The sequence below is a fragment of the Tursiops truncatus genome, chromosome 5 (genome assembly GCF_011762595.2).
Source record: "Tursiops truncatus isolate mTurTru1 chromosome 5, mTurTru1.mat.Y, whole genome shotgun sequence".
Classification (NCBI taxonomy): domain Eukaryota; kingdom Metazoa; phylum Chordata; class Mammalia; order Artiodactyla; family Delphinidae; genus Tursiops; species Tursiops truncatus.
Window position 1 is genome coordinate 73,883,614 of NC_047038.1, and position 24,065 is coordinate 73,907,678.

At 40.5% G+C, this 24,065-nt stretch overlaps 1 protein-coding gene across 4 annotated transcripts in view; it reads left to right on the forward strand.

The window, feature by feature from the left end:
* The window catches only part of KIT (KIT proto-oncogene, receptor tyrosine kinase), an 85,637-nt gene that overhangs the window by 34,926 nt on the left and 26,646 nt on the right, over positions 1 to 24,065 (forward strand). For 2 of the 4 annotated variants that reach the window (XM_019928160.3, XM_019928162.3), the window contains exons 2-7: positions 2,169 to 2,438; positions 6,127 to 6,408; positions 7,482 to 7,618; positions 14,127 to 14,298; positions 18,175 to 18,364; positions 20,789 to 20,904. In XM_019928160.3, coding sequence (XP_019783719.1) covers positions 2,169 to 2,438; positions 6,127 to 6,408; positions 7,482 to 7,618; positions 14,127 to 14,298; positions 18,175 to 18,364; positions 20,789 to 20,904 — 1,167 coding nt within the window. The remainder of the gene's footprint in view (positions 1 to 2,168; positions 2,439 to 6,126; positions 6,409 to 7,481; positions 7,619 to 14,126; positions 14,299 to 18,174; positions 18,365 to 20,788; positions 20,905 to 24,065) is intronic. The other 2 variants (XM_019928161.3, XM_019928163.3) reach the window with 1 other exon arrangement.

The following is a 24,065-nucleotide window of genomic DNA, read 5'->3' on the forward strand; positions in this document are numbered from 1 at the left end:
TAGCACTTCTCATACTGTTGGTGCTCAGTAACATTTTTTTTTTAACATCTTCATTGGAGTATAATTGCTTTAGAACGTTGTGTTGGTTTCTGCTGTATAACAAAGTGAATCAGCTAAATGTGTGCGTATATCCCCATATCTCCTCCCTCTTGTGTCTCCCTCCCACCCTCCCAGTCCCACCCCTGTAGGTGGTCACAGAGCACCGAGCTGATCTCCCTGTGCTATGTGGCTGCTTCCCACTAGCTATCTGTTTTACATTGGGTAGTATATATAAGTCCATGCCACTCTCTCACTTCATCCCAGCTTACCCTTCCCCCTCCCCGTGTCCTCAAGTCCATTCTCTACGTCTGCGTCTTTATTCCTGTCCTGCCCCTAGGTTCTTCAGAACCTTTTTTTTTTTTTTAGAGTCCTTATATATGCGTTAGCATACAGTATTTGTTTTTCTCTTTCTGACTTAACTTCACTCTGTATGACAGACTCTAGGTCCGTCCACCTCACTACAAATAACTCAATTTCGTTTCTTTTCATGGCTGAGTAATATTCCATTGTATATATGCGCCACATCTTCTTTATCCATTCATCTGATGATGGACACTTAGGTTGCTTCCGTGTCCTGGCTATTGTAAATAGAGCTGCAATGAACCTTGTGGTACATGACTCTTTTTGAATTATGGTTTTCTCAGTGTATATTCCTAATAGTGGGATTGCTGGGTCGTATGATAGTTCTATTTGTAGTTTTTAAAGGAACCTCCACACTGTTCTCCATAGTGGCTGTATCCATTTACATTCCCACCAACAGTGCAAGAGGGTTCCTTTTTCTCCACACCCTCTCCAGCTGACCTTGTATGTGTGCAGGGGGCACGAATCCCAGGCACATGAACCGTTCCCCCCATGATCCTGCAGAAGTAGCTGAAAGCCCCCCAGGGGGCTCTATTATCCTGGTGCCCCAGCCCATCTCACGCAGGTCATATGTGAGTCAACCTTTTGTATTTTTCGTGGCACTCTAGCCACTAATGTGCTCTTCCTCTGGCAGTCTCAGATCTTCCTCTTTTCATCTCAAATCCTTGCTGTTGGGTTCTGTGGCTCCTGCCTACCTGAGGACCAGAGCTTTTCACTGGTTTCCGTGAATCTAGTTGACCTCTGGTATCTCACTGTGCATGAGTGTCTCTGTGGTATATATCTCTGGTACCTGTCTGTCTTTTCTTTCTCCTCTTCTGATATTGTGAAAATCCAGCCCACTTCTTTTTCTTTAGCCTAAAGCTAAACCTTGTATCTTGGTTTCATTATTCTGACATTGAACACTGTGTACTTTAAGCTCTGGAGTGTAAGGACTGTGTGTCCATTTATGGGGATTTTCTCCCAGCACCTAACAATGCTTTTGTAGATCACAAGTAATGAACAGATACTTGCCTTCATGCTGCAGATGCAGGCGTGCACAAATGAATGAATGAATTGGCTGCTGTGAATTTTCTAAGGTTCAAGTTTCATATTCAGAGTCTATAGTTTATATCTTTAAACTAGTTTCCTGTGTAGGAAACCTCTCTAGGCATTAGGTAGGTAGATCAGGCTGCAAACCAACATAGGCCAGGAAATCTCACGATCTGATCATTAAAATAAGATTTTCATTTTATGACTTATTATTTGAAACTTCGAGATAGTCCTTTTTTGATGACCATCACCATATAAGGAGAATTGCATAGAAATAACTGAATTCACAAAGTTTTAAGAAAAAGCCAAGTTAATCATGACCATGTACATTTTGATTAAAGAGTGACAGCCCAGTAGTTTCTTTTTTAATAGTGTAAGATTTTGTTTTTGTTGTTTCTGGACTGGGTGTCAGCATGTCAGTATCATTGCAATGGCCCACGTTCAGAGTGGAAACTTGACCCCGCTCTGTGTTTAACCCAGCGAAGGCCATGGCATCCAGCAAGTCTTGGCTTGCATACCAAGGGTGACCCTCAGGATTAATTGAGGGTTGCAGAAAATAACTTAATATTCTAGATGAACTTGAGAAACTTTAAAAAGAACTCTCTGCCCATAAATAGCCGGGCAGCTTTGTCCTATTTTTATTGTCGAGTACACAGAAGATGGAAATCAATATTGGAAGAAATCCTTATTTCGCCTAAGAAAAAGATCACATTCAACACGATTTTCATTTTTCTTGGCAGGCTCTTCTCAACCATCTGTGAGTCCAGGGGAACCGTCTCCACCATCCATCCATCCAGCAAAATCAGAGTTAATTGTCAGTGTCGGCGATGAGATTAGGCTGTTATGCACCGACCCAGGATTTGTCAAGTGGACTTTTGAGACTCTGGGTCAATTGAGAGAGAAAACACACCCAGAATGGATCACCAAGAAAGCAGAGGCCACAAATACAGGCAATTACACGTGCACCAATGAAGGCGGCTTGAGCGGTTCCATTTATGTGTTTGTTAGAGGTAAATGCTCAGCTTTCTTTGATGCTATACTTAGAAAACTTTATATCCTGTCCTTAATTAGGGATGACATACACATGGCTGAGTCATGGATAAAATATTACTGGCTGGGTCTAGGAAGCATAAGACAAAAATTTTTATTGTTAGTTTCCCCCATCTTTTGATACATAGTGGCTTTGGGTATAACTCCAGCTGGAGGTCTACAAGGCTGTGTAACTCTTCCTAATGAGATTGCAATATGGTTTAGCCCATTTGTCCTGGTGATGTGAGTAAACCCTGAGAATAAATTAGGCCCTTTGGGAAGGCGGCATTTTAATGCCTTGAGATTCCAGATACTCCCACTTAGTAAAAACATTTCAGGGAACTAAAGGCCTCTAAAGGCCTAAACAGACCAAAGCTTCAAATGAATTGACCCACTTTTAGGGAGTAAATTCCAGAAAAATAACTCAGTTGGCTAAGCACCTCCTGTCCTTCCTAGGTTCTTAATAGAAGTCAGTTCATTCATTTAAAAAATTGTGACCTCTTAGAAACAAAAGGAAAATGTGACGGTTGGATTTCTGAACCTCATCTCATGTGATGAATGCAGTGATTCATCTGTGTTTGTGCTTTTAATATCCTTGTCCGGAGGAAATTTCCTAGGGGGCTAGGGGCAGGGATAAGGGAGGAGTCTCTTTCTGCTGATGTAAAAACTGAAGCACTTAAAGCTTAAGAGACAGACCCACATTATAGGAGGATAAATAGTTTCGGTTCTAGTCCTGGGTTTGTACCTGGCCTGGGGTTGTCCTTGCAACCTCATGCATGGTATTGTGGAAGAGGGCCGAATAAACTTATCCTAGATTGTGGATCTGAGCCACCCCTAGAGTCACAGTTCCTCATGGCAATGCTTGGATAAGATCGCCTGCGCTGTCTTTCTTATGTAATTGTTATCAGGGAGACAAAATTGTGCAAATTCTAGTTCTGTCAAGGGTTAGTAAAATTGACTCTCATGTTCTCTGTACAGAAGGTTGCCGTGAAACTGACGCTGCCTCTCCTTAGTTTATCTTTTACTCTTTCCTGGGTGGGTCGCTGCAAAGAAAGACGCGCGTTGAAAAGCCACAGCTAGCCTCCGGATTTGGTTCCATAATTGTGGAGCCAACCATGTTCTGTTCTTTGACATTCAGGAAGGTACTCTGTAATTTCCAGGTGGTAATGAAGTATCATTCTGCTTATTAATAGGGTGGGTAGACAGCTGACTAAATAGGGAAACTGCTGCATTAGCCAAATCAGTCTCACAGGGCTCACAGATTTTCTTGATGGGGGACGTCATCCCCAGTAACTTAGGACTATACTTAATTATTACCAATTTAAGATGTTTGGATGCTTAAGTAATTTGTCTTAGACAGCAGTGAAGGAAATTGGGGCATTGCTGTAGGAACTATGACTCAAGTGACTGAGAAAGAATAGATGGAAAATTAACCAGCTATAGCCTCGAACCATATTTCAGCCATTATGAGATAATTTGTTTGCAGAATAACTTAGTAAGGCTGGGAGGTGCATAATTTGTTTTGGAAAACTCTTTGAAAATTGGTCAAAATTCTATGATAAGTATATTTCAATTATGTCATTGATTTTTGTGGAACACCCGGTTTACAGATGGAAAGGACAATTAAAAAATATTTTAAGTGTAATCTGTGGGCCCAACCCTGTATCTGTATTACCTTTACACAGTAGAGGCGGCAGCATATTGTGTATACAGAATGAGGTTTGTATTTGCTTATATGAGATCCTAGTCGACCGGAGGCTTTCCCAGTCCATGCCTGGTGTCCTGGCATAATTATTAAGAGTACCCCTTTCAGTCACAAGTATCCTGGTTTGGACGATCAAGTATTTGCCATAGCATTTCTGAAACTCATAAGCTCCCCGTTTGCATATAGGTTTATTTGATTTCTAGAAGTTCTATTTATACATACCTTTCAAAGAATATGAATAGAGTGGGGCCCACGTGTTATTTATACTGTGTGGCCTCCTGATGGTTTTCTAGATTCTATTCAGAAACTGGAGGATCCTGGAGACTGGGAACTCTGGAAGGAGGCCCCCGCAGAGGGGTTAGGGTTTTGTAGGAATGAAAACACTGAACGACAATTTTATGGTGATTCAGTTTTGTTCATTTTCAGTCTTAATTGTACTCTATTGTTACTTATAAGCTGATTGAAATTTATCTTAATGAAGAAAGAATTGTGTGGAAAGTCCCTGTGCTCAGGGTGTTCAGCTGGTGGTTCTTAGGAACTTTCTGAAACCCGTGTTGTTACAAACAATGGAGATGCTGGTAATTCTCTCACTATATAAGGAAAAACATCTGGACCCCTGCAGCTCATTCTCCACATTGATGTACTCTGCACTGTTACTACTGATTATCATCCAGGCTTCAGGCTGACCCATGGGGTTCCCATATTCCTTTCTTCTTAGCACATCTTGAGTACTGATAACATGAGTTAGTCCCCTTTTTAAACATTTCTTATTTTTTTCCCTTTCGTCTCATTGAATACCCTCACATGACTCCTAGATCGTGGTCATTTTGCCTGCCTCTAAACCTCTATGTTCTTTTTTTTTTCTTTTTTTTTTTTTTTTTGCGGTACGCGGGCCTCTCACTGTTGTGGCCTCTCCCGTTGCGGAGCACAGGCTCCGGACGCGCAGGCTCAGCGGCCATGGCCCACGGGCCCAGCCGCTCCACGGCACGTGGGATCCTCCCGGACCAGGGCACGAACCCGCGTCCCCTGCATCGGCAGGCGGACCCTCAACCACTGCGCCACCAGGGAAGCCCTGTATTCTTCTTTTAATTCATAGACTCTTTCCCATGCTTCTCCCTTAGTCTTGGAGGCATAGAGTACATATTTGACTTTGAAGTCAAGCACACTTGGGGACAAATGAGGCAAGTTATTGTATCACCAGAGGGAAATTATTTCACCTTTCTGAACTAAATAGGTCTTCTTGCTTGTTAAATAGATTAAAAAAAAAACCAAAAACATATGATTAATTCGGAAACTGGTACAACATGGAAGTATATTTGGACACTTTTCAAAAAAGTGATAAAGGCTCACACAAAAGTAGAAGTTGTGTCAATTAGATAAGATCAAAACAAATTACAGGTTGGACAGTGGGTGGGAAAGTCCTGAACAAGGTATAATTCCACTTTTTCCCACCCTATTAGATACCATCAGGCTGGCTTATTCTTGGCCCAGTTTCTTTGGAGTGTTACCTGCTGTAGAAAAAAAGTAACTATTACAATAAAATATTCCCAGAGCTTTAAGAGTTCAGATTGTGGTATCGGTCAGACCTGGCTTTGAGTTCTGTCTTGCCATTTCTGGGCTGTGTCACTTAAGGAGAGTTACTGTTTTTGAGACTATAGTTTATCGATAAAATGGTGATAATGATAGCGCCTGTCATATAGGGGTGTACTGAGGATTAAATGAGAGTGAGAAGTGTGTAATGGTCCGGGCTTAGTGCCTGACACATGGAAAGCGTTTACTAGGTGTTAACTCTTCCTTATTAGTATGACTCGGATAAATTCTACTCTTGTTTGCAAAGAATAAAGTCAGCAGCCATTTGGGCCACTAGGGATTGTTGTTATGAGCGGCAATATTTTAGATTTTTACAAAATGTTTTCAGTGTCTGTGACCAGCCATTCAAACTACTGATTGTTGATATGCTGTAGATCCTGAGAAGCTTTTCCTGGTTGAGCTTCCCTTGTACGGGAAGGAAGGCAACGACACGCTGGTCCGCTGTCCTCTGACAGACCCAGAGGTGACCAATTACTCCCTCACGGGGTGCGAGGGGAAACCTCTTCCCAAGGACTTGACGTTTGTCGCTGACCCCAAGGCCGGCATCACGATCAGAAATGTGAAGCGCGAGTATCATCGGCTCTGTCTACACTGCTCGGCGAACCAGAAGGGCAAGTCCGTGCTGTCGAAGAAATTCACCCTGAAAGTGAGGGCAGGTATGGGCCCTTGTTTGCTTTCTTCTGGGAGTCGGAGCATCCTTTGATCTAAAAGAAGACTTCTCGCTTCTCACTGGTCCAACTCAGTATGTCACTCAGGTAGCTTCTTGGATCGTTTCGCCCAGCCTCAAAATAATGCTGGCTGCTTGTGAATACTTTATTTCACAGCCTCCATCCCATGTGTTGGGTCCATGACCACCTCCAGCTGGGTGTGTCTGCCAGGGATGGGCATTCAGATGGTCCTGGGGACGGTCTTTAAACCTACTGACATCAGGACATCCCAAAGTTTCATAATTGCACAAACTGTTCCTTCCAAGAGAAACTCATTGGGAAGCCTTAGTTACACTGAAAAGATTAGCATACAGATAATTCACTCCTTGATTTACTATTGATCTATGAATTGATTCCTCCTCAGCTATTTAATTTTAATACCTCTCAAACTATTCACAATCTGAGGAGGAAAGTACCAGCTGACTTTGGACCTTGTTCTTAATGTGGCATTATGTAGAATATTTTGATAGCTGGAAGATACCCAGATTTTTGTATTTCAGAGATCATCTAACTCAACACCAGTTGGCATTTAGCTATTGAGTAGTTTTTATTAAGGCTTTTGAAAAAGGATGCTCTTTGGAATTAAGGCAAGTTTGATTATTTAAAACCTGTGATTTTAAGAAATAAGACGTTATTTTTATAGCGCGTGGGAAAGATGCCTGTTTGGTTAAAAGAATATAATTAGTTGTTGGTCACATTCTCATGAAACCAGCAAGTCAAATAAAGATGAATGCAGCTTCACTATGCCAGGGCTTCTACCTATTTCAAAATCGCATTGCCCAGGATTATCATAATCTCAAAGTAGACAGTCTATCTTTTTCACTCGGTGTTAATGAAGTTACTTGAGGGATGTACAATTTCATTGCTGATGTCTTCAAATATACAAGTAATACAGATCGGTTAGTACCCTACTTTATATCTTATTTAAAAGACCACAAAGTGAGCTGAGGAAAAATGGTAAGTTAAAACGTTATGCTCTACTACAGCCAGTTATTTGAGGGCCACGTTTCGTTTTATTCTAGCCATCAGAGCTGTGCCTGTTGTGTCTGTGTCCAAAGCCAGCTATCTTCTCAGGGAAGGGGAAGAATTTGCAGTGATGTGCTTGATAAAAGACGTGTCTAGCTCTGTGGAATCAATGTGGATAAGGGAAAACAGCCAGGTGAGTGGATTGTTTTCTCCATTTGCCTCAAAGTATCATTCTCTCTGTGTGGGAGAGTTGAAGGTTTTTCTTTAAAAGAGTCCATTTTTTAAAAAAATTTATTTTCTTGAAGTAGAGTTGATTTACAATGTTGTGTTAATTTCTGCTGTACAGCAAAGTGATTCAGTTATACATACATATACATTCTTTTACATATTCTAGAAAAGTCTGTTAATTGTCCTGGGGATGGCTCAGCTGGTGTGTCTGTCAGAGGTGGAACTCTCTGGAGTGTGTACAGATGATGTGTATTTACCCCTTTCATTGCACCATAGGTAGATGTGTATATTCATTATGAGTAACAAAGAAATGTCATTTTGTAAATTTATTTTGAGAAAGTCGTAGAGAAAACTTCAGACTTGTTACTACTCCATGCTGTTTCTTTTGAATGACTTTTGTGGGGGGGAAAAAAAATTAATGGTTCAGTGAGTAACTACCTTGATTTTTAAAGCTACTATGGCAACTGTTCAGACCAGATTATTTAAAATATTGGGGAAAGTTGCCAGTTTTTTTCCTTCCATATTAAAAACATAAATCAATGGTCTCAGATGTCAGCCAAGAAGCCCTTCCCTCTGCCACAGAGAGGCCTGTCCCTTTGAGAGATTTCTTTTTGTATGCATCTGATTTCCTCCTTTGAGCCTGCTTACCCGAGATCAGGTTGCTAATGGTTTTCTATTTGTTTTAGTCGCTATTAATAAAATGGTTGTCATCAATCTGAAACATTTGGTTAACGTTTAGGTTATCATTCGTTTAACAAATGCATATTGAATGTCTACTGTATGTCAGATACCGTGTTAGGCATATCTTAAAATTAAATAAATTTTAGCCAGTTATATTTGAAGGTTTTTCTCCCTCTCTAATACTCATATTAATAACAAGGTCTTTAAAATGTCCGGTTTCCCTAATATTTTGCCTTAAGATTCCCATTGACTGAGTTTTTTTTTAAAGACGCCAACTGTACTTGAACATTTGTTACTTTTTAAAAATAATTAATTAATTAATTAATTTGTTTATTTTTGGCTGCGTTGGGTCTTCGTTTCTGCGCGAGGGCTTTCTCCAGTTGTGGCAAGCGGGGGCCACTCTTCATCGCGGTGCGCGGGCTTCTATCGTGGCCTCTCTTGTTGCGGAGCACAGGCTCCAGACGCGCAGGCTCAGTAGTTGTGGCTCACAGGCCTAGTTGCTCCGCGGCATGTGGGATCTTCCCAGACCAGGGCTCGAACCTGTGTCCCCTGCATTGGCAGGTGGATTCTCAACCACTGCACCACCAGGGAAGCCCGTGACTGAGTTTTTAATAATTTTTGTTTGAATGATCTTGGCCAAGTAGTTAATTTGCTCTCATGGTAGTTTTTCCTGAGTACACACATGCGTATTACGTTGGAAGAAAGGAAATACTGTCTTTTCATCCTCCTCTTCCTCTTCTTCCGCCTCATGCTCTGTATTCAACATTGGCAGTTTCATGCCTGTTTAGAGAATCCTTTGCTAAACAAGTAACTATGGTGATTAGCGTAATGCAAACCATTATGATGGCGTTCATGTAGACCAGTGATGGATACCTTGCTAAGTGAAGCCTGCCACTAACAGGAGAATGGAACCAGTGGGTCAGAGAAACAAGTCCTATCATAAAACCAACAGCTTACACATGAATTTCTGACTAACCCTATAGAACACAGTCCCATATTAATTGCCTTTCTATGATCCTTGATTTCAGATGAGAGAACAATTTACGGGGTGCGTAACTGAGCCTCTCCATAACTTGAAAATTAGCCTTTTTGAGATGAGAATTAAATTGCCCCAGGCAGTTTGATTCTGAACCACTTTTTCCCAGGAGTCGTGCATGCCATTCCCAATTAATCCGCTGGTGCTGGTAGATAAGCCTGCAGTGTTGGGAACTCTTTGGGGAAATCCCAGTGAGCACCTCCAAGGGTTAAGGAAGAGCAAATCACATGCAAACAATATGTAATGTGTGACTTGCAGATGGGGCTCATGGCTGTATGCCAGGGTTCCTCCATGAATCTTTTATTGATATCCTTTGGCTTAATTTGGAATACCTAGCCCTGTTATAGCACTATCAGATTCTTTCAAAAATCCATAGTATTTGATCTGGATCATTTAGAATAAGTTTAGTTCACAATGAAATTTAGGGTAAAACGACTCTTGTGGTATTTTTGCAACTGTTTGTTTTAAAACGTAAGAGAGTCTTGGAGTTTATTCAACACTGTGAATCTTGGTTAGCTTTTCTAAGGCTTCTAAACCCTCGTATTTTTGCTTGCTTTTATTATGATCTTTGACAGTATCCTAAATTATGGCCTTCGGGTTTGGGTGCTGATGATGTATCAATTATTAACAAACTATTCCTTCTAGCACCAATGTATTCATTGTCCTGTTTAGCTCCCTAAACAGGGACTCCTGGGCTCTTGCAGGAACTAGAAGGAACATACCGGGAATCTAGAATATAGTCTGTGACCTGTCCATTGTCACTCTGCCTTTGCCGAGGAGAAGTCTGTATGATGGACTGGAAGAGGCCAGAGAAAAATGTCACTTCCCCTTTGTCTCTTCTTAACAATTACTCTTAGGCAGGAAAATGTCAGCTTTCTGCCAATTATTAGAAGAATCTCTTAGAAGGGATTATCTTCAAGTCGACATAGTGCTCCAAACCGGAAAGGCCTTTAAAGACCTTTATTCTCTCATTGCCTTTTAGAAACAAAAGCTGAGACCATAGTGGCATCCTTGACTTGGCCAAGATCTCACAGTTAGTTAACCAAGCAGGTTTCTCTTCTTTTTGATTCCAAAACATTCAACTTTGGCAGTCAGCTTTTATGTATGCTTATTTTAGTGAAAAAAATTTCCAAAAATATAATACCATGAGAAAAAAAGAGAAATAGCTAGAATTCTACCACTGTACATTAGCAGCGCTGTGCAGTAGAAATAGAATGTGAGCCTCCTATGTAATTTAAAATTTTCTAGTAGGCACATGACAGTAAAAAAAAAAAAAAAGTAAAATTGATTTTAATGTATTTTATTTAACCCAATATATCCAAAATATTTTATATAATTAACATTAAAAAAATTTTTTTTAACATCTTTATTGGAGTATAATTGCTTTACAATGGTGTGTTAGTTTCTGCTTTATAACAAGAGTGACTCAGTTATACATATACATATGTTCCCATATCTCTTCCCTCTTGTGTCTCCCTCCCTCCCACCCTCCCTATCCCCTCCCTCTACGTGGTCACAAAGCACGGAGCTGATCTCCCTGTGCTATGCGGCTGCTTCCCACTAGCTATCTATTTTACCTTTGGTAGTGTCTATATGTCCATGCCACTCTCTCACTTCGTCCCAGCTTACCCTTCCCCCTCCCTGTATCCTAAAGTCCATTCTCTAGTAGGTCTGTGTTAGCATACAGTATTTGTTCTTCTCTTTCTGACTTACTTCACTCTGTATGACAGACTCTAGGTCCATCCACCTCACTGCAAATAACTCAATTTCATTTCTTCTTACGGCTAATATTTCATTGTATATATGTGTCACATCTTCTTTATGCATTCATCTGTCAGTGGACATTTAGGTTGCTTTCATGTCCTGGCTATTGTAAATAGAGCTGCAATGAACATTGTGGTACATGACTCTTTTTGAATTATGGTTTTCTCAGGGTATATGCCCAGTCGTGAGATTGCTGGGTCATATGGTAGTTCTATTTTTAGTTTTTTAAGGAACCTCCATACTGTTCTCCATAGTGGCTGCATCAATTTACATTCCCACCAACACTGCAAGAGGGTTCCCTTTTCTCCATACCCTCTCCAGCATGTATTGTTTGTAGATTTTTTGATGATGGCCATTCTGACTGGTGTGAGATGATATCTCATTGTAGTTTTGATTTGCATTTCTCTAATGATGTATGATGTTGAGCATTCTGTCATGTGTTTGTTGGCAATCTGTATATCTTCTTTGGAGAAATGTCTTTTTAGGTCTTCTGCCCATTTTTTGATTGGGTTGTTTGTTTTTTTGATATTGAGCTGCATGAGCTGTTTGTAAATTTTGGAGATTAATCCTTTGTCAGTTGCTTCATTTGCAAATATTTTCTCCCATTCTGATGTTGTCTTTTCATCTTGTTTATAGTTTCCTTTGCTGTGCAAAAGCTTTGAAGTTTCATTAGGTCCCATTTGTTTATTTTTGTTCTTATTTCCATTTCTCTAGGACTTGGGTCAAAAAGGATCTTGCTGTGATTTATGTCATAGAGTGTTCTGCCTATGTTTTCCTCTAAGAGTTTGATAGTGTCTGGCCTTACATTTAGGTCTTTAGTCCATTTTGAGTTTATTTTTGTGTATGGTGTTAGGGAGTGTTCTAATTTCATTCTTTTACATGTGGCTGTCCAGTTTTCCCAGCACCACTTATTGAAGAGGCTGTCTTTTCTCCACGGTATATTCTTGCCTCTTTTATCAAAGGTAAGGTGACCATATGTGTGTGGGTTGATCTCTGGGCTTTCTATCCTGTTCCATTGATCTATATTTCTGTTTTTGTGCCAGTACCATACTGTCTCGATGACTGTAGCTTTGTAGTATACAGTCTGAAGTCAGGGAGCCTGATTCCTCCAGCTCCGTTTTTCTTTCTCAAGATTGCTTTGGCTATTCGGGGTCTTTTGTGTTTCCATACAAATTGTGAAATTTTTTGTTCTAGTTCTGTGAAAAATGCCAGTGGTAGTTTGATAGGGATTGCATTGAATCTGTAGATTGCTTTGGGTAGTAGAGTCATTTTCACAATGTTGATTCTTCCAATCCAAGAACATGGTATATCTCTCCATCTATTTGTATCATCTTTAATTTCTTTCATCAGTGTCTTATAATTTTCTGCATACAGGTCTTTTGTCTCCTTAGGTAGATTTATTCCTAGATATTTTATTCTTTTTGTTGCAATGGTAAGTGGGAGTGTTTTCTTAATTTCACTTTCAGATTTTTCATCATTAATGTATAGGAATGCTAGAGATTTCTGTGCATTAATTTTGTATCTTGCTACTTTACCAAATCCATAACATAAAAATTTTTGATGGGATATTTTACACTACTTTTTTCATATTAAGTCTTTAAAATCTGGGACATATTTTATATTTGCAACACAACTCAATTTGGACCTACTACATTTCAAGTGCTCAGTAGTCTCAAGTGGTTAGTCCTTACAAATGCTATATTGCCCACATTTTTTTTCATGTTTATTTTCTCTCTCCCCTCATGCATATGTATTAACACATGGTTGCTGTCTTAAGGTACACTCATTTTATGCTTTTTACATAAAAGAAGCATTTTTCTTATTTTCACGTATTCATAGTTCTGATACCTGGTATACATTTAGGTCATCTGCAATTTTTCACCGCAGTAAATATCTTGGACCTTTTGTTTTCTGTTGAGTTGTTTCCTTGAGATAAATTTGCTGGAGTTGCTTAGTGGTCTGAACCATGCTTCCAAGTTGCTTTCCAGAAGGACTGTTCGGATTTACAGTACTGTCAGAATGGTCTAATGCTAATAGGTTCACCATAGCCTGGCCAGGGAATCACCCTTGATCTTGTTTCATGTCAATATCAGCTCCTGTTTAGTTTCTTTTTTAGTTGCTTCCCTCCCCCCCCCCCCCCATCGTAATAGGAATGTGTTCATGTTACAGAAAATTTGGAAGATGCAGAAAGCTCTATGCTATTTCTTTTAATCTTCTCAGAGAGTGGTTATAGTTTGTATTATGGTTGTTTCCCCATGACGTTTTCCATACAAGAAATCTCTCCATGTCTTATCTGCAGATAAATATTAACAGTGGCATGGTGATATCACAAGAGTAAATGCACAACCTTTTCTCTTCAGCTCATGTGTAAATAATTGGGGATTTTGTCTTATATATCTTATATACTTTAGAACTCCCTTTAATACTTGCCAAAATTCTGCTGGGTAAGAACTATAGGATGAATTTTCGAGTTAGTCTTAGACACTGTAAGTCTATTTTTATTCATGAAAATAATATAAATGTTAATATAATAGAACGATTGTTACTAGTGATGTGTTTTCTTTCAACCAGTGGGATGTAGAATAGAAAAAATATATATATAACAGGAAGTATTGATAGGATATAAATATGCTGACTTTTAAAATATCAGTGTCCTGTATTATTTCTTATATAAGAACTTCTAAAATTTGGCACTGTTAAAAAATATTTAGCACTGCAGAGAATTTGGAATTACGTATGCTGTGGTTATTAAGAAATGAATTTTCATTTTTTACAATCATCAGTAATAACTATCTTTCAATATAATCCTGTAATATGAAGTGTTCCAATGACAGACTTGTCATGATGTTTTATTATACTTACTTAAGTAGTGTATAATGAATGCTAATACGGAGAAGTTAATTGCTGCTATTTTTAATTTATCTAGGAAAGATCCTGAATATAAATTTTATGGTAATCTTTGATTTTTTTTCCCCTCTCCTTCTGAAACCAGCAGACTAAAGAACAGGTGAAGAGGAATAGCTGGCATCAGGGTGACTTCAATTTTCTTCGTCAGGAGAGATTGACTATCAGCTCAGCAAGAGTTAATGATTCTGGCGTGTTCATGTGTTATGCCAATAATACTTTTGGATCAGCAAATGTCACAACAACCTTAGAAGTAGTAGGTAAATATCTCTGGGAATGGATAAATTACTGGCATAGTGAATGAAGGAATTACTAGATGGTTTCCTTTTTACGTTAATGGAATGTTGAACAGATTCTTAGGGTTTTTATTATTACTGAATGAATGGATGAATATATGAAAGAAAATGATCTTCGTAGCCTCTTCCAACTAGAGCACAAAAGCAAATTCTACCAATTTAATAGAGGCAAGTGGAAAGTTGTAACTGTGAAGCTGTTTGAACATGTCATTCTCTGCTTACCTCCCCTACCTCAACAAATACAATGTAGGTTGAGCCTTTCCAGAAACTCTAGTCCTTGCTGAATGACTTGACTTTGGAAATGGATGGAGACTTTTCTCTGTGGAGGAAGGCATATGCTTAGAGCTTAATGTATTTCTCTGAATCTTCTGGTGAGGTTCCTCAGCCTTTTGGTTTATCGTTTTTTGATTCATGGGCTCTAGTCACCCTTTGTAGCAGGAAGGACTGAATTGGCTTCTCCTCCTCAGTACACCCCTGACCTCACCCTGTCCTCCAGCCTTATAGGCTGTAGCATAAACCTTCAGGAAGACAGCCCACCAGGCATGGGTCATTGATTCTACAGAGCGTAAACTGAAACATAGTAACCTGTGCCCTAACCCCATCATGTCTGGCATACACAACTGCTTTAGTCTTCCATGCTTTAGATCTTACTGAATATTTATTTCCCAAGCATCTACTTAATGAGATCAGAGTGTGGTATTTTGAATTACTGAAAATAATAATAATTTTAAAATTACTTTGTTTATACTTTTCTTGTCTTTTTAGTACTGTTTGCGTTTAATCTATTTTCTTGTCTTTTTAATGCAACCATATTCTCAGCGCTTGACTTTAAGTACTTGTAGGGTGGTGAAATTCATCATGAGCAATAATAAAATGGTGTGATATTTGTTTTCATTTCTCTCCTTTCCCCCATATTTCTTCAATAATTTATGTACCAATGTTAGAAGTCTGCGATTTATCCCACAATAATCTCATATGATTTTGGCGTTTCTGCCCATGTTGTAATGGAAAGTATCTCACCAGACTGAACGTGAAAAAGACACTTTACTTGCGATTACAGAGCCAGCCCAGAGAAAGGGCACTACTCTGTCCCTAAATGTGATTGTGAACCATTTATTAATTTGAATAAAAGGCTATGCTTTTAAAATATTAAACTCCATAAGTGCTAATTTGCTAAGTTGATTAGGGAGCATGTTGATATATCAGCTTCAGCTCCAGAAAGCAATTAGTAAGGATGTTTGGAGCTTATTGTTGTATGTAATCAGATTTTTAAAATCCATTCATCAATTTCCAAGAATATAACTGGAAAGACTGGAGGCCGTGAAACCTGAATCTGGCTTTGTACTATTTCAGGAGTGGGTTGGGATGGGAGGAACAGTAAGAGACAAAGAGAAAAGTAATTTCTTTAGGGGCTGGGAGTAGGATTTGGACACAGTGTGGAGTGGCGCAAAAAAGGCTTCTGGGTGGCCCCAACCTGGTTTTGAGTTGGAGCTCTGGCACTTAACTTTCAAATACACCCCACTTTAACTCTGCCTGCATTTTCTCTTCCAAGAAACATAGCCTCTAACTCCCAAGGCTGTGGAGGGAGAAAGGCCATATATTTTGCAGATGTGCCCGGCACAGTGTTTGCCCTTGATTAAATGTTAATGTCTCGTCAATTTCTTAAATCATCCTCTGTAACAAACCCAGGTGGGGTTCTTTGAGTCTAATAATTCTTACACTTCATGAATTTGAAGCTGTGTCCTATTATAGGACATAAAACTATATTGAGCAAACTGGACTATAGAAAACACAGGAGAACTTTAGTATTTTGTACATGATGAGAGGGAGAGAAATCAGTGGAAATATCATTGTCTGTGGTGTTTGAATATTTTGCATTGTGTGATATCTTTGAATTTATGATCTTGAGTACCTGAAAATTTAACGTAACATTCAGACAAAACATTTATTTCCTCAAAATTAATCTAAATTAGCTTAAAGAATGGCAGGGGTGTACCTTTTATGATTCAGGTATTAGAACAAAGTGGTGTTTTAATTTCATTTGGATGATTTTTGATTTTCACCTGAAAAATATTTTTTCCATTGATACAAAGGACAGTTTGACTCCATTTTTTTATTCTGAATCTGTAGGAAACTAAAGGAGAGTCAAATACTCTCATGTCAACATCATGGGGGCTATCAATATATTTAACCAAACAGTGCCAAAGACAATGGCACTGTTTGGTTAAATGACAATATAAAATGTTATAATTAATTTTCAAAGTTTGGAAAATAAATAGAAGATTAAAACTCTTCCATAATTCCACTAACTTGATATAAGCTTTTTTAGGATTTGGTATATGGTTATATTTTTATATGCAACAGGATTTTAATTATACATACAATCTTATGTTCTCTCTCTTTCTCATTTGAAGTATGTGGAGACTCTAGGCTGTGCAACAGTAAAGAGACCAGCCTTGGCTTCTTACAGACCTGTATTCACATGTAGGCTCTGCTTTGGGTCGCCACCTATATGGCTTTCCAGGACTTGATTTCTTTTTCATCTGTGATTAGGGGTTACAAGCGTTCTCTTTCAGTATCATTATAAGTTAAATGTTTGTCATAATTATTAAACAAAGTGTATGCTAAAAAGCATTCCATAAATGGAGGCTATAAATATGATATTGGCAATTATTTTATGATGGTCTTTTCCAAGCTCTTCCTTGTATTGTTATTATTATTATTATATAATAATTTCTAAGGGCTGATTTATTTACTTAGCCAGTTCTCTATTTTCTCGTTTTTAAAATTATTATGACTAGTGTAAATAGCACTTCTTTTTGCACGTGGCCATCTACCTCACTAAGAAGAGTTCTCTGGATTAAATTGAAAAGTAGATAATTTTTAAAAATCTATATCGCTAAATGCTTTCCACAAGAGTTGTACCCATTTACAAAGTGTAATTCAGTGTGCTACTTTAAGTACACTTGCAAAATTATTGAGTTTATTTCAGATTAGTTTTACTATTTTTCCATAGAGTGGATATACATTATTTTTTAACAGCTTTATTGAAGTTTTGCTACTTTCAATATGTGAAAAGGAATGCCTTATTTAAATTAGCAGTTTATTTTTCCTTCTATATTTTTATGTCCTCTTTTTCCTATTACCTTAATTAATTTTCCTATATATAGATACTTTCTGAAAATGTTTATGTATTTAGATTTGTCTTTTAGGATTTTTATTTCTTTGGCTGCTTCTAAAAAGCCTAGAAAACTCCCGTCACCCTCCCCTCCACAAAGTTTTGATAGAAGTAAATTCCGTTGTTTAGTTAAAAATATGGTTTAATTATTAAAATGCTGTCCTTGATTCATTTGTGATATATGATATGATAAGAAGATCTAAGTTTATTTTTCTCTAAATACTAAATGACATTCTTGCAACATTTTTATTAAATATCGGGGCTCTCTTCCCCTTCTTGATTTATGACATCTTCTTACCACATATACAATTATATTGGATCTGGGTATGGGCTAACTATTTAGTCCAAATACTTTTTAGCCTAATAAACATCAGGACTGGTAGTTCTAGAAGACTTCTAAGATGGTGATAGATCTTTAACAGACTTGCTTAAGAGGCAGAGATAAGAGAATAAACATTTCCAACGTGTGTCCTTTCTCACTTTATGACTGTGATTCTCCAAGAGCAAAATAAAATGTAAAATGGTTAGTCAAAATTCTTACTTGTCATTGCCAATTAATACTGGAAATCATTCAATATCTTTATAATCCAAAGGTGAAGTTTTGTTATTTGTCAAGATTTTGGGGATAACAGTTTCTTTCTGTCTCATTCTGCCGTGATTAGATAAAGGATTCATTAATATCTTCCCTATGATGAATACAACAGTATTTGTAAACGATGGCGAGAATGTGGATTTGGTTGTTGAGTATGAGGCATATCCCAAACCTGAACACCGACAGTGGATATACATGAACAGAACTTCCACTGACAAGTGGGAAGATTACCCCAAGTCTGACAATGAAAGTAACATCAGGTAAGAAAAGGGCCTTGTTTGGGGAATTACACGTTCCCCCCACCCTGTCCCCTTGGCTTACCGGATCCTGTTTCTGTGACCCGTCAGTGTATGAGAGGACAGCTGATACGGAAGGAAGTTTGGGGCTGCTTCCTGAGTCATCATCATTTCATTTTGCTGTGTGTTTAGAGCACACAGAAAAGTCCATGCGTCAGTTTTCTTGTTTGTAAATTGGAGGATAGTTCTCTCCTAGAGTTCTGAGGATAGTTCAAAGCAGTGACTAGCATATACTAGGGACACATTAAATAATTCTCTTCAGAGAAAGAGAAATGTTAGTGCCTTTAATCATTTTTTTTAAGACTGTAAGAAAACTAAGAATCATTAAGCATCTTTGGGCCAGGCGGTGAACCCAAGTTTCTTTTACATCAGACCTCTCTCTCTCTCTTTTTTTTTTTTAATTTTTACTTACTTACTTACTTACTTACTTATTTATTTATGGCCGTGTTGGGTCTTCGTTGCTGCACGCGGGCTTTCTCTAGTTGCGGTGAACAGGGGCTACTTTTTGTTGCGGTGCATGGGCTTCTCATTGTCGTGGCTTCTCTTGTCGAGGAGCACGGGCTCTAGGCGCATGGGCTTCAGTAGTTGTGGCACACGGGCTCCGTAGTTGTGTCTCGCAGGCTGTAGAGCACAGGCTCAGTAGTTGTGGTGCACGGGCTTAGTTGCTCTGTGGCATGTGGGATCTTCCTGGACCAGGGCTCGAACCCGTGTCCCCTGCATTGGCAGGCGGATTCTTAACCACTGCGCCACCAGGGAAGCCCCAGACCTCTCATTTGATCCTCAAAACACTTACAATAAAAACAGTAGCAATAGTGACATTTCATGTAAGCTGTGTGTGCTTTTTTCCTGCCATGTGCTGTTCAAAGTCCCTCATGTACATTAACTCAATAATTTTGGTCCTCACAAATTCGATGAGGAGGCACTCTTACTTCCCTTCTTTCTATAGAAGAGGAATCTGAGACCTAGGTGTGTTAATCTGAACAAGAGCCCAAGGCTGATAAGAGGTAGGTGCCTAGATAGAGTTAGTACTTTTTCCTAGTCAGGAGCTCTTGGCTGTTGTAAGAGTGTGGATAAGAAAGGATGCTGTCCTGGGCCTCGGTCTAAGGGTTGGAGGGAAGAGCATGTATTGGGAGGTGTCCAGGATTCCTCCTTAAAGGTGATCGAAGGGCTAGGAAAGAGGCAGGAGCTGAAGATGCTCTCAGGAGTCTGGTTGTGGCAGCCAGGTTGGATGGTAAGAGGCAATACTATTCGAGGGGGAGGGGAGAGGGAGGGGGCAAAGGCAATGAGCTCGGCTTGGGGTTTGTTGAATTTGAGGTTGACTGTGGGATCTTGAGCCGGGATGTTCAGGTAGAATGTATCGTAGGTCGGGTTCCCTGGATGCAGCGCCTGTGGGAGGGATTCACAGGCAAGGTCTTCATTAAAGGAGAGAGAGACCTGGCGGGGAGTTGGGGGGAACAGGGTAGAGAGGGGAAAGGAGAGAAGAAAGGGTGTGGGTGAGCCACAGTCCAGTCACAGGGACACTCTGGACTGGGGGGGTGGGATGTGAGCATAGGTCTGTAGAGGAAGGAAGGCATAGGACAGGGAGGTCTGGACTAGAGGTCAGGATTTGTGAGCAGACAGTAAGTAGTTCAGGGGAGCATGGATTGCCCAGGGAGCACATGCAGTGTGAGAGGAGAGACTGAACCACCCACCGCGTGTCGAATCGGTTGTGGGGGTCAAGGGGCGCCCAGGGTGCTCCGTCCATGCTGGAGCCCGTGTCAGTAACGCCCCCGATGGTGGTACCGCGTGCTCAGTTATCACAGCCATCTACGATGTCCTTGCTGTGAAACAGAAGGTCGAATAGCACATGCTGCAGAGGACACTGGGAAGAAGCAGCGGCGGGGAGGAAGGAGGAAAGCCGGGAGACGGTGGTGTCACAAGAAGGAAGGTGAGGGCAGCGGTATTGACCTTGCCGTGTGACCCTGAAGCATCTGCAGGGAGACACCTACATGGAGATGCCTGCCAGCCTGGCGTTTTGCCAGGCAGGTGCCGTTAAAGCAGGGCAGGCGAGTTCAGGACACCGATGAGAGGGAGGTTGAACAGAGGACCAGGGCAGAGAAGGATGCGGCCGTGGGGACAGCTCAGGAAGCGGAAGAGGCTGCCATCTCTGTGAGGTTGCCTTTATGCCGAGAGAGCCTTTCCCCACTCTGTATTCTCACACGCCAGGCATCTGTCCCCAATGAAATATATGTGTGTGTTCTTGTTTGTTAATGTGGATCTTGTTAATACTGAATTAAGTGGGGCATATTTTTCCAAAATAAGCATGTATTTTCAGGTAGAAACTGATAAAGCCACACGCCCCGAGGCAGGCCGTCCACAGGTGACTGATGGGTTGTCCTTTCTTTGTAGATATGTAAGTGAACTTCATCTAACCAGATTAAAAGGGACCGAAGGAGGCACTTACACGTTTCTCGTGTCCAATTCTGATGCGAATTCTTCCGTGACATTTAATGTTTACGTGAACAGTGAGTAGAACGAATGGCTGCTTATCTTTTTATTTTTTTATTCTTTTAAGTTGTGGCTAGTGTTTGTAACAGCTGCTGCACTGAGTTCATTGTGTACTGGGTCAATAACGTTTCATGATAATTTGACCTTAACAAAGACCTCGTGGTTTGGTGGTTGGAAGACTGTGTACAAAAACCAATTCCTTGTCCTACATTTCACTAACCACATGACCTTGTAGCTGGTGCTCAGATGCTGGGTGTTGCCTTTGAAGTCAACAGAGGAGCCATAGAAGTTAAAAATAGCAAACAGTTTGAGGGAGAATGTATTCTTACTGATTGTTGAAATGGGGAGCCGGAGGTTGAATAGGAGCTAGATTATGGTATCAGGTGGGAAAGAAGTGCTATCAAGCCCTGACAAACAATTTCTTGTTACAACGCTTTCTCTTTCGGGTTGGGGTATTCTTTTTTTTTTTTTTTTTTTTTTTTTCGGTATGCGGGCCCCCTCACTGTTGTGGCCTCTCCCGTTGCGGAGCACAGGCTCAGCGGCCATGGCTCACGGGCCCAGCCACTCCGTGGCATGTGGGATGTGGGATCTTCCCGGACCGGGGCACGAACCCGCATCCCCTGCATCAGCAGGCGGACTCTCAACCACTGCGCCACCAGGGAAGCCCACGTTGGGGTATTCTTTGTGTGAGATGAATGCAGTATCGCTCAGCTCAGTGGGTCCCTACTGCGTGTCACGTGGAGGCTGTGGGAGAAGGGCGCAGGTGGTTTAGGGTGGGAGGATGGCAGTGGACGTGGGAACCTGAACACCTGAGCCCTGTGTGGCCCACATCCCACAATGTCTTGGGGCAGCTTCTCTGCACAGAGGCTGATGCCTGGGGCTGTGCTCACTAGCTGGGACTTTTGCCAAGTGTAGGGCCCGCTCTTGGCTCTGCTCTGGGGCCCCCTGCATTTCCCAGGAAGGGTGGCAGGTGCCTACCACACCACACCAGCCAGGGGACCAGAGGCAGGAGGCCTCCAGAGGCACGGAATCTCAAGGGACCAGCCCACAAAATGACCATCGGAATTAGCCATCCGGGGCATGGCAGGGAGGGGCGGGGGGGCGTGAGGAGACAACCTGGAACATTCCCTAGAGAGCAGCTTAGTAACAGTTTGTGTGTGTTGGGCTGCAGGATGGGAGCCAGTTCCGTGTCCTCCAGGAGCTTATTACTTGCTGCATAGAGTGATTTTTCCATCGTTCCTTCACTGATGCAGCCGCTCACTAGCGTGGTGGGGTGGTGAGCGTGATCCCTTTACAAATGAAGACAGGAAGCAGCTAGCAAGTGACACTCAAGACAGGTTTTTGATTGCTAATCTGGAGTCCTTTGTCAATTCCAGCATTTCCAAAATTGTGTTTCCTGAACAAGGTGTTAACATGTATTTAGACAAAGAGCATCACATCTGCATAAACATTTTTCTTAACTGCAGACCTTCTCGGCATCCTTCATACGCTAACGTGTATTTTGCCTGCCCAGGAGGAGGCATGGAAATGAGCATATCTCTCACATTTGTATGACCACAGAACTCTCCTTTTCCAAGGGAAACACGTTAATTAACATCTCAGTTCCCGGGAACAGTTTTGATTATGTGGTATCTCATTGGCCTGCAATTCAAATATCTCTAGATTAATTCAGATGTTAATCAGAAGAGTTTAGTGTATTACACATGGGCAAAACTACCTGCTTACTGTTCAAGTAATTGAAGAGATGATTGCAGGTAAATCAGTATCCTTGCAAGCGTCATATCCGTACTGTCCGTACAAAACTTTATTTAGGGTGTTGTAGTGCAGTACTTCTCAAACTGTCTGTGGTAAGGGACCTTGTATTTTTAATTTCCAGTTCCTTCTGGATCAATACTTCTTATAAAATACAGAAAGAACCAGCCACTAGAAAAGTGAGATGGAAAAGAGCAAAGATATGTAAAATCCAAGAATGGATTTTTTTTTATTATTAGATTCAACAGATACAATTAAGTCAAATTGCTTAGTCTCGGTTTCTCTGCTTAGGTCCCCAGTACCAGTAGATCATGGACATGGCCTACTCGACAGACCTCACTTTGAGAAGCTTAGTAGTTGGGAATTTTATAAAGTTATGTCGTTTGCATTTCTCTTTCCCTGGCTTCAAGGTCCAGGGTGCATTAAGATCTGTCTCTTTCCCCCTTTTTCCTGCTTCCATTTGCCAGTGTGTGTGGTCTGCCAGTCAGTCATGAGTCACTGACCTTAGAAAGACATCTCTGAAGTCACCCTTACTTTTCTCAGGGTGACAAAATTGCTACCTTTTTACTTACCAGCCTAATTTGCCATCCATAGGATCGGTGTTAATGACCTCTGCTGGTGAATTCACGCCTGTTTGAAACTAGAGAGGAAATGGCCTGAACTGTCCCAAATGATCCCTTCTTGGATTCCCTGTTAGCGCAGGAGGCCTTTTCTATTGTATATTCTGGGGCCTGGGTCGCAGATACCTCCCAGCACGTACTTGAGCTCCTGCTTCATGGCACTGGGCACACGGATGAGGGTGTGTAGTGTCTGCCCTCGTAGGTTAAGCTCTTCAGGGAGTCTCTTCATTGATGTCAGTTTATTACAAACACTAAGCTGACGCTAAAGGCATTTATTTCACTTACCTAACATGTTGGATTTCTTGACCTCCAAATGCTTTGACAGAGCTAGCATTTTTGTGTGAATCTTTTATCTGTTTCTTATGAAGTATGTCCCGATTGCTCTTCACAGATATAGTTAGCTAATTTCTTTGTTGACTTTATTTTTTGGATTGAAAAAAAAATTCTAGTTGATGTATCATGGGGCAAGATGTTACATTTAAAATCAAAAGCTAAAAATAGTTTTAAAATTTAAACTTGGACCAGTTGTGTCTATTTTGACATACCGTTTTAGCTGAGCCAAATTACGTATGTAGATCTGCTGCATGTTTTATTCTGTAAATAAGCTTAGCCCCAAGGGTGAAAGGAATTGTGCTCTGCAAAAACTAGAATGAATAAAAATCAGAATAATAAATGCATGCTATTAGTGTAGGAATTCAGGCTACTTTCACTCAGTGACAGGGATGCATAATTGCTTAATAGATTCAGCTATGAGAAATGCTCAGGAAGATCCTTGATTTTGAAGAGTTAAATGTTTGGTGGTTGAA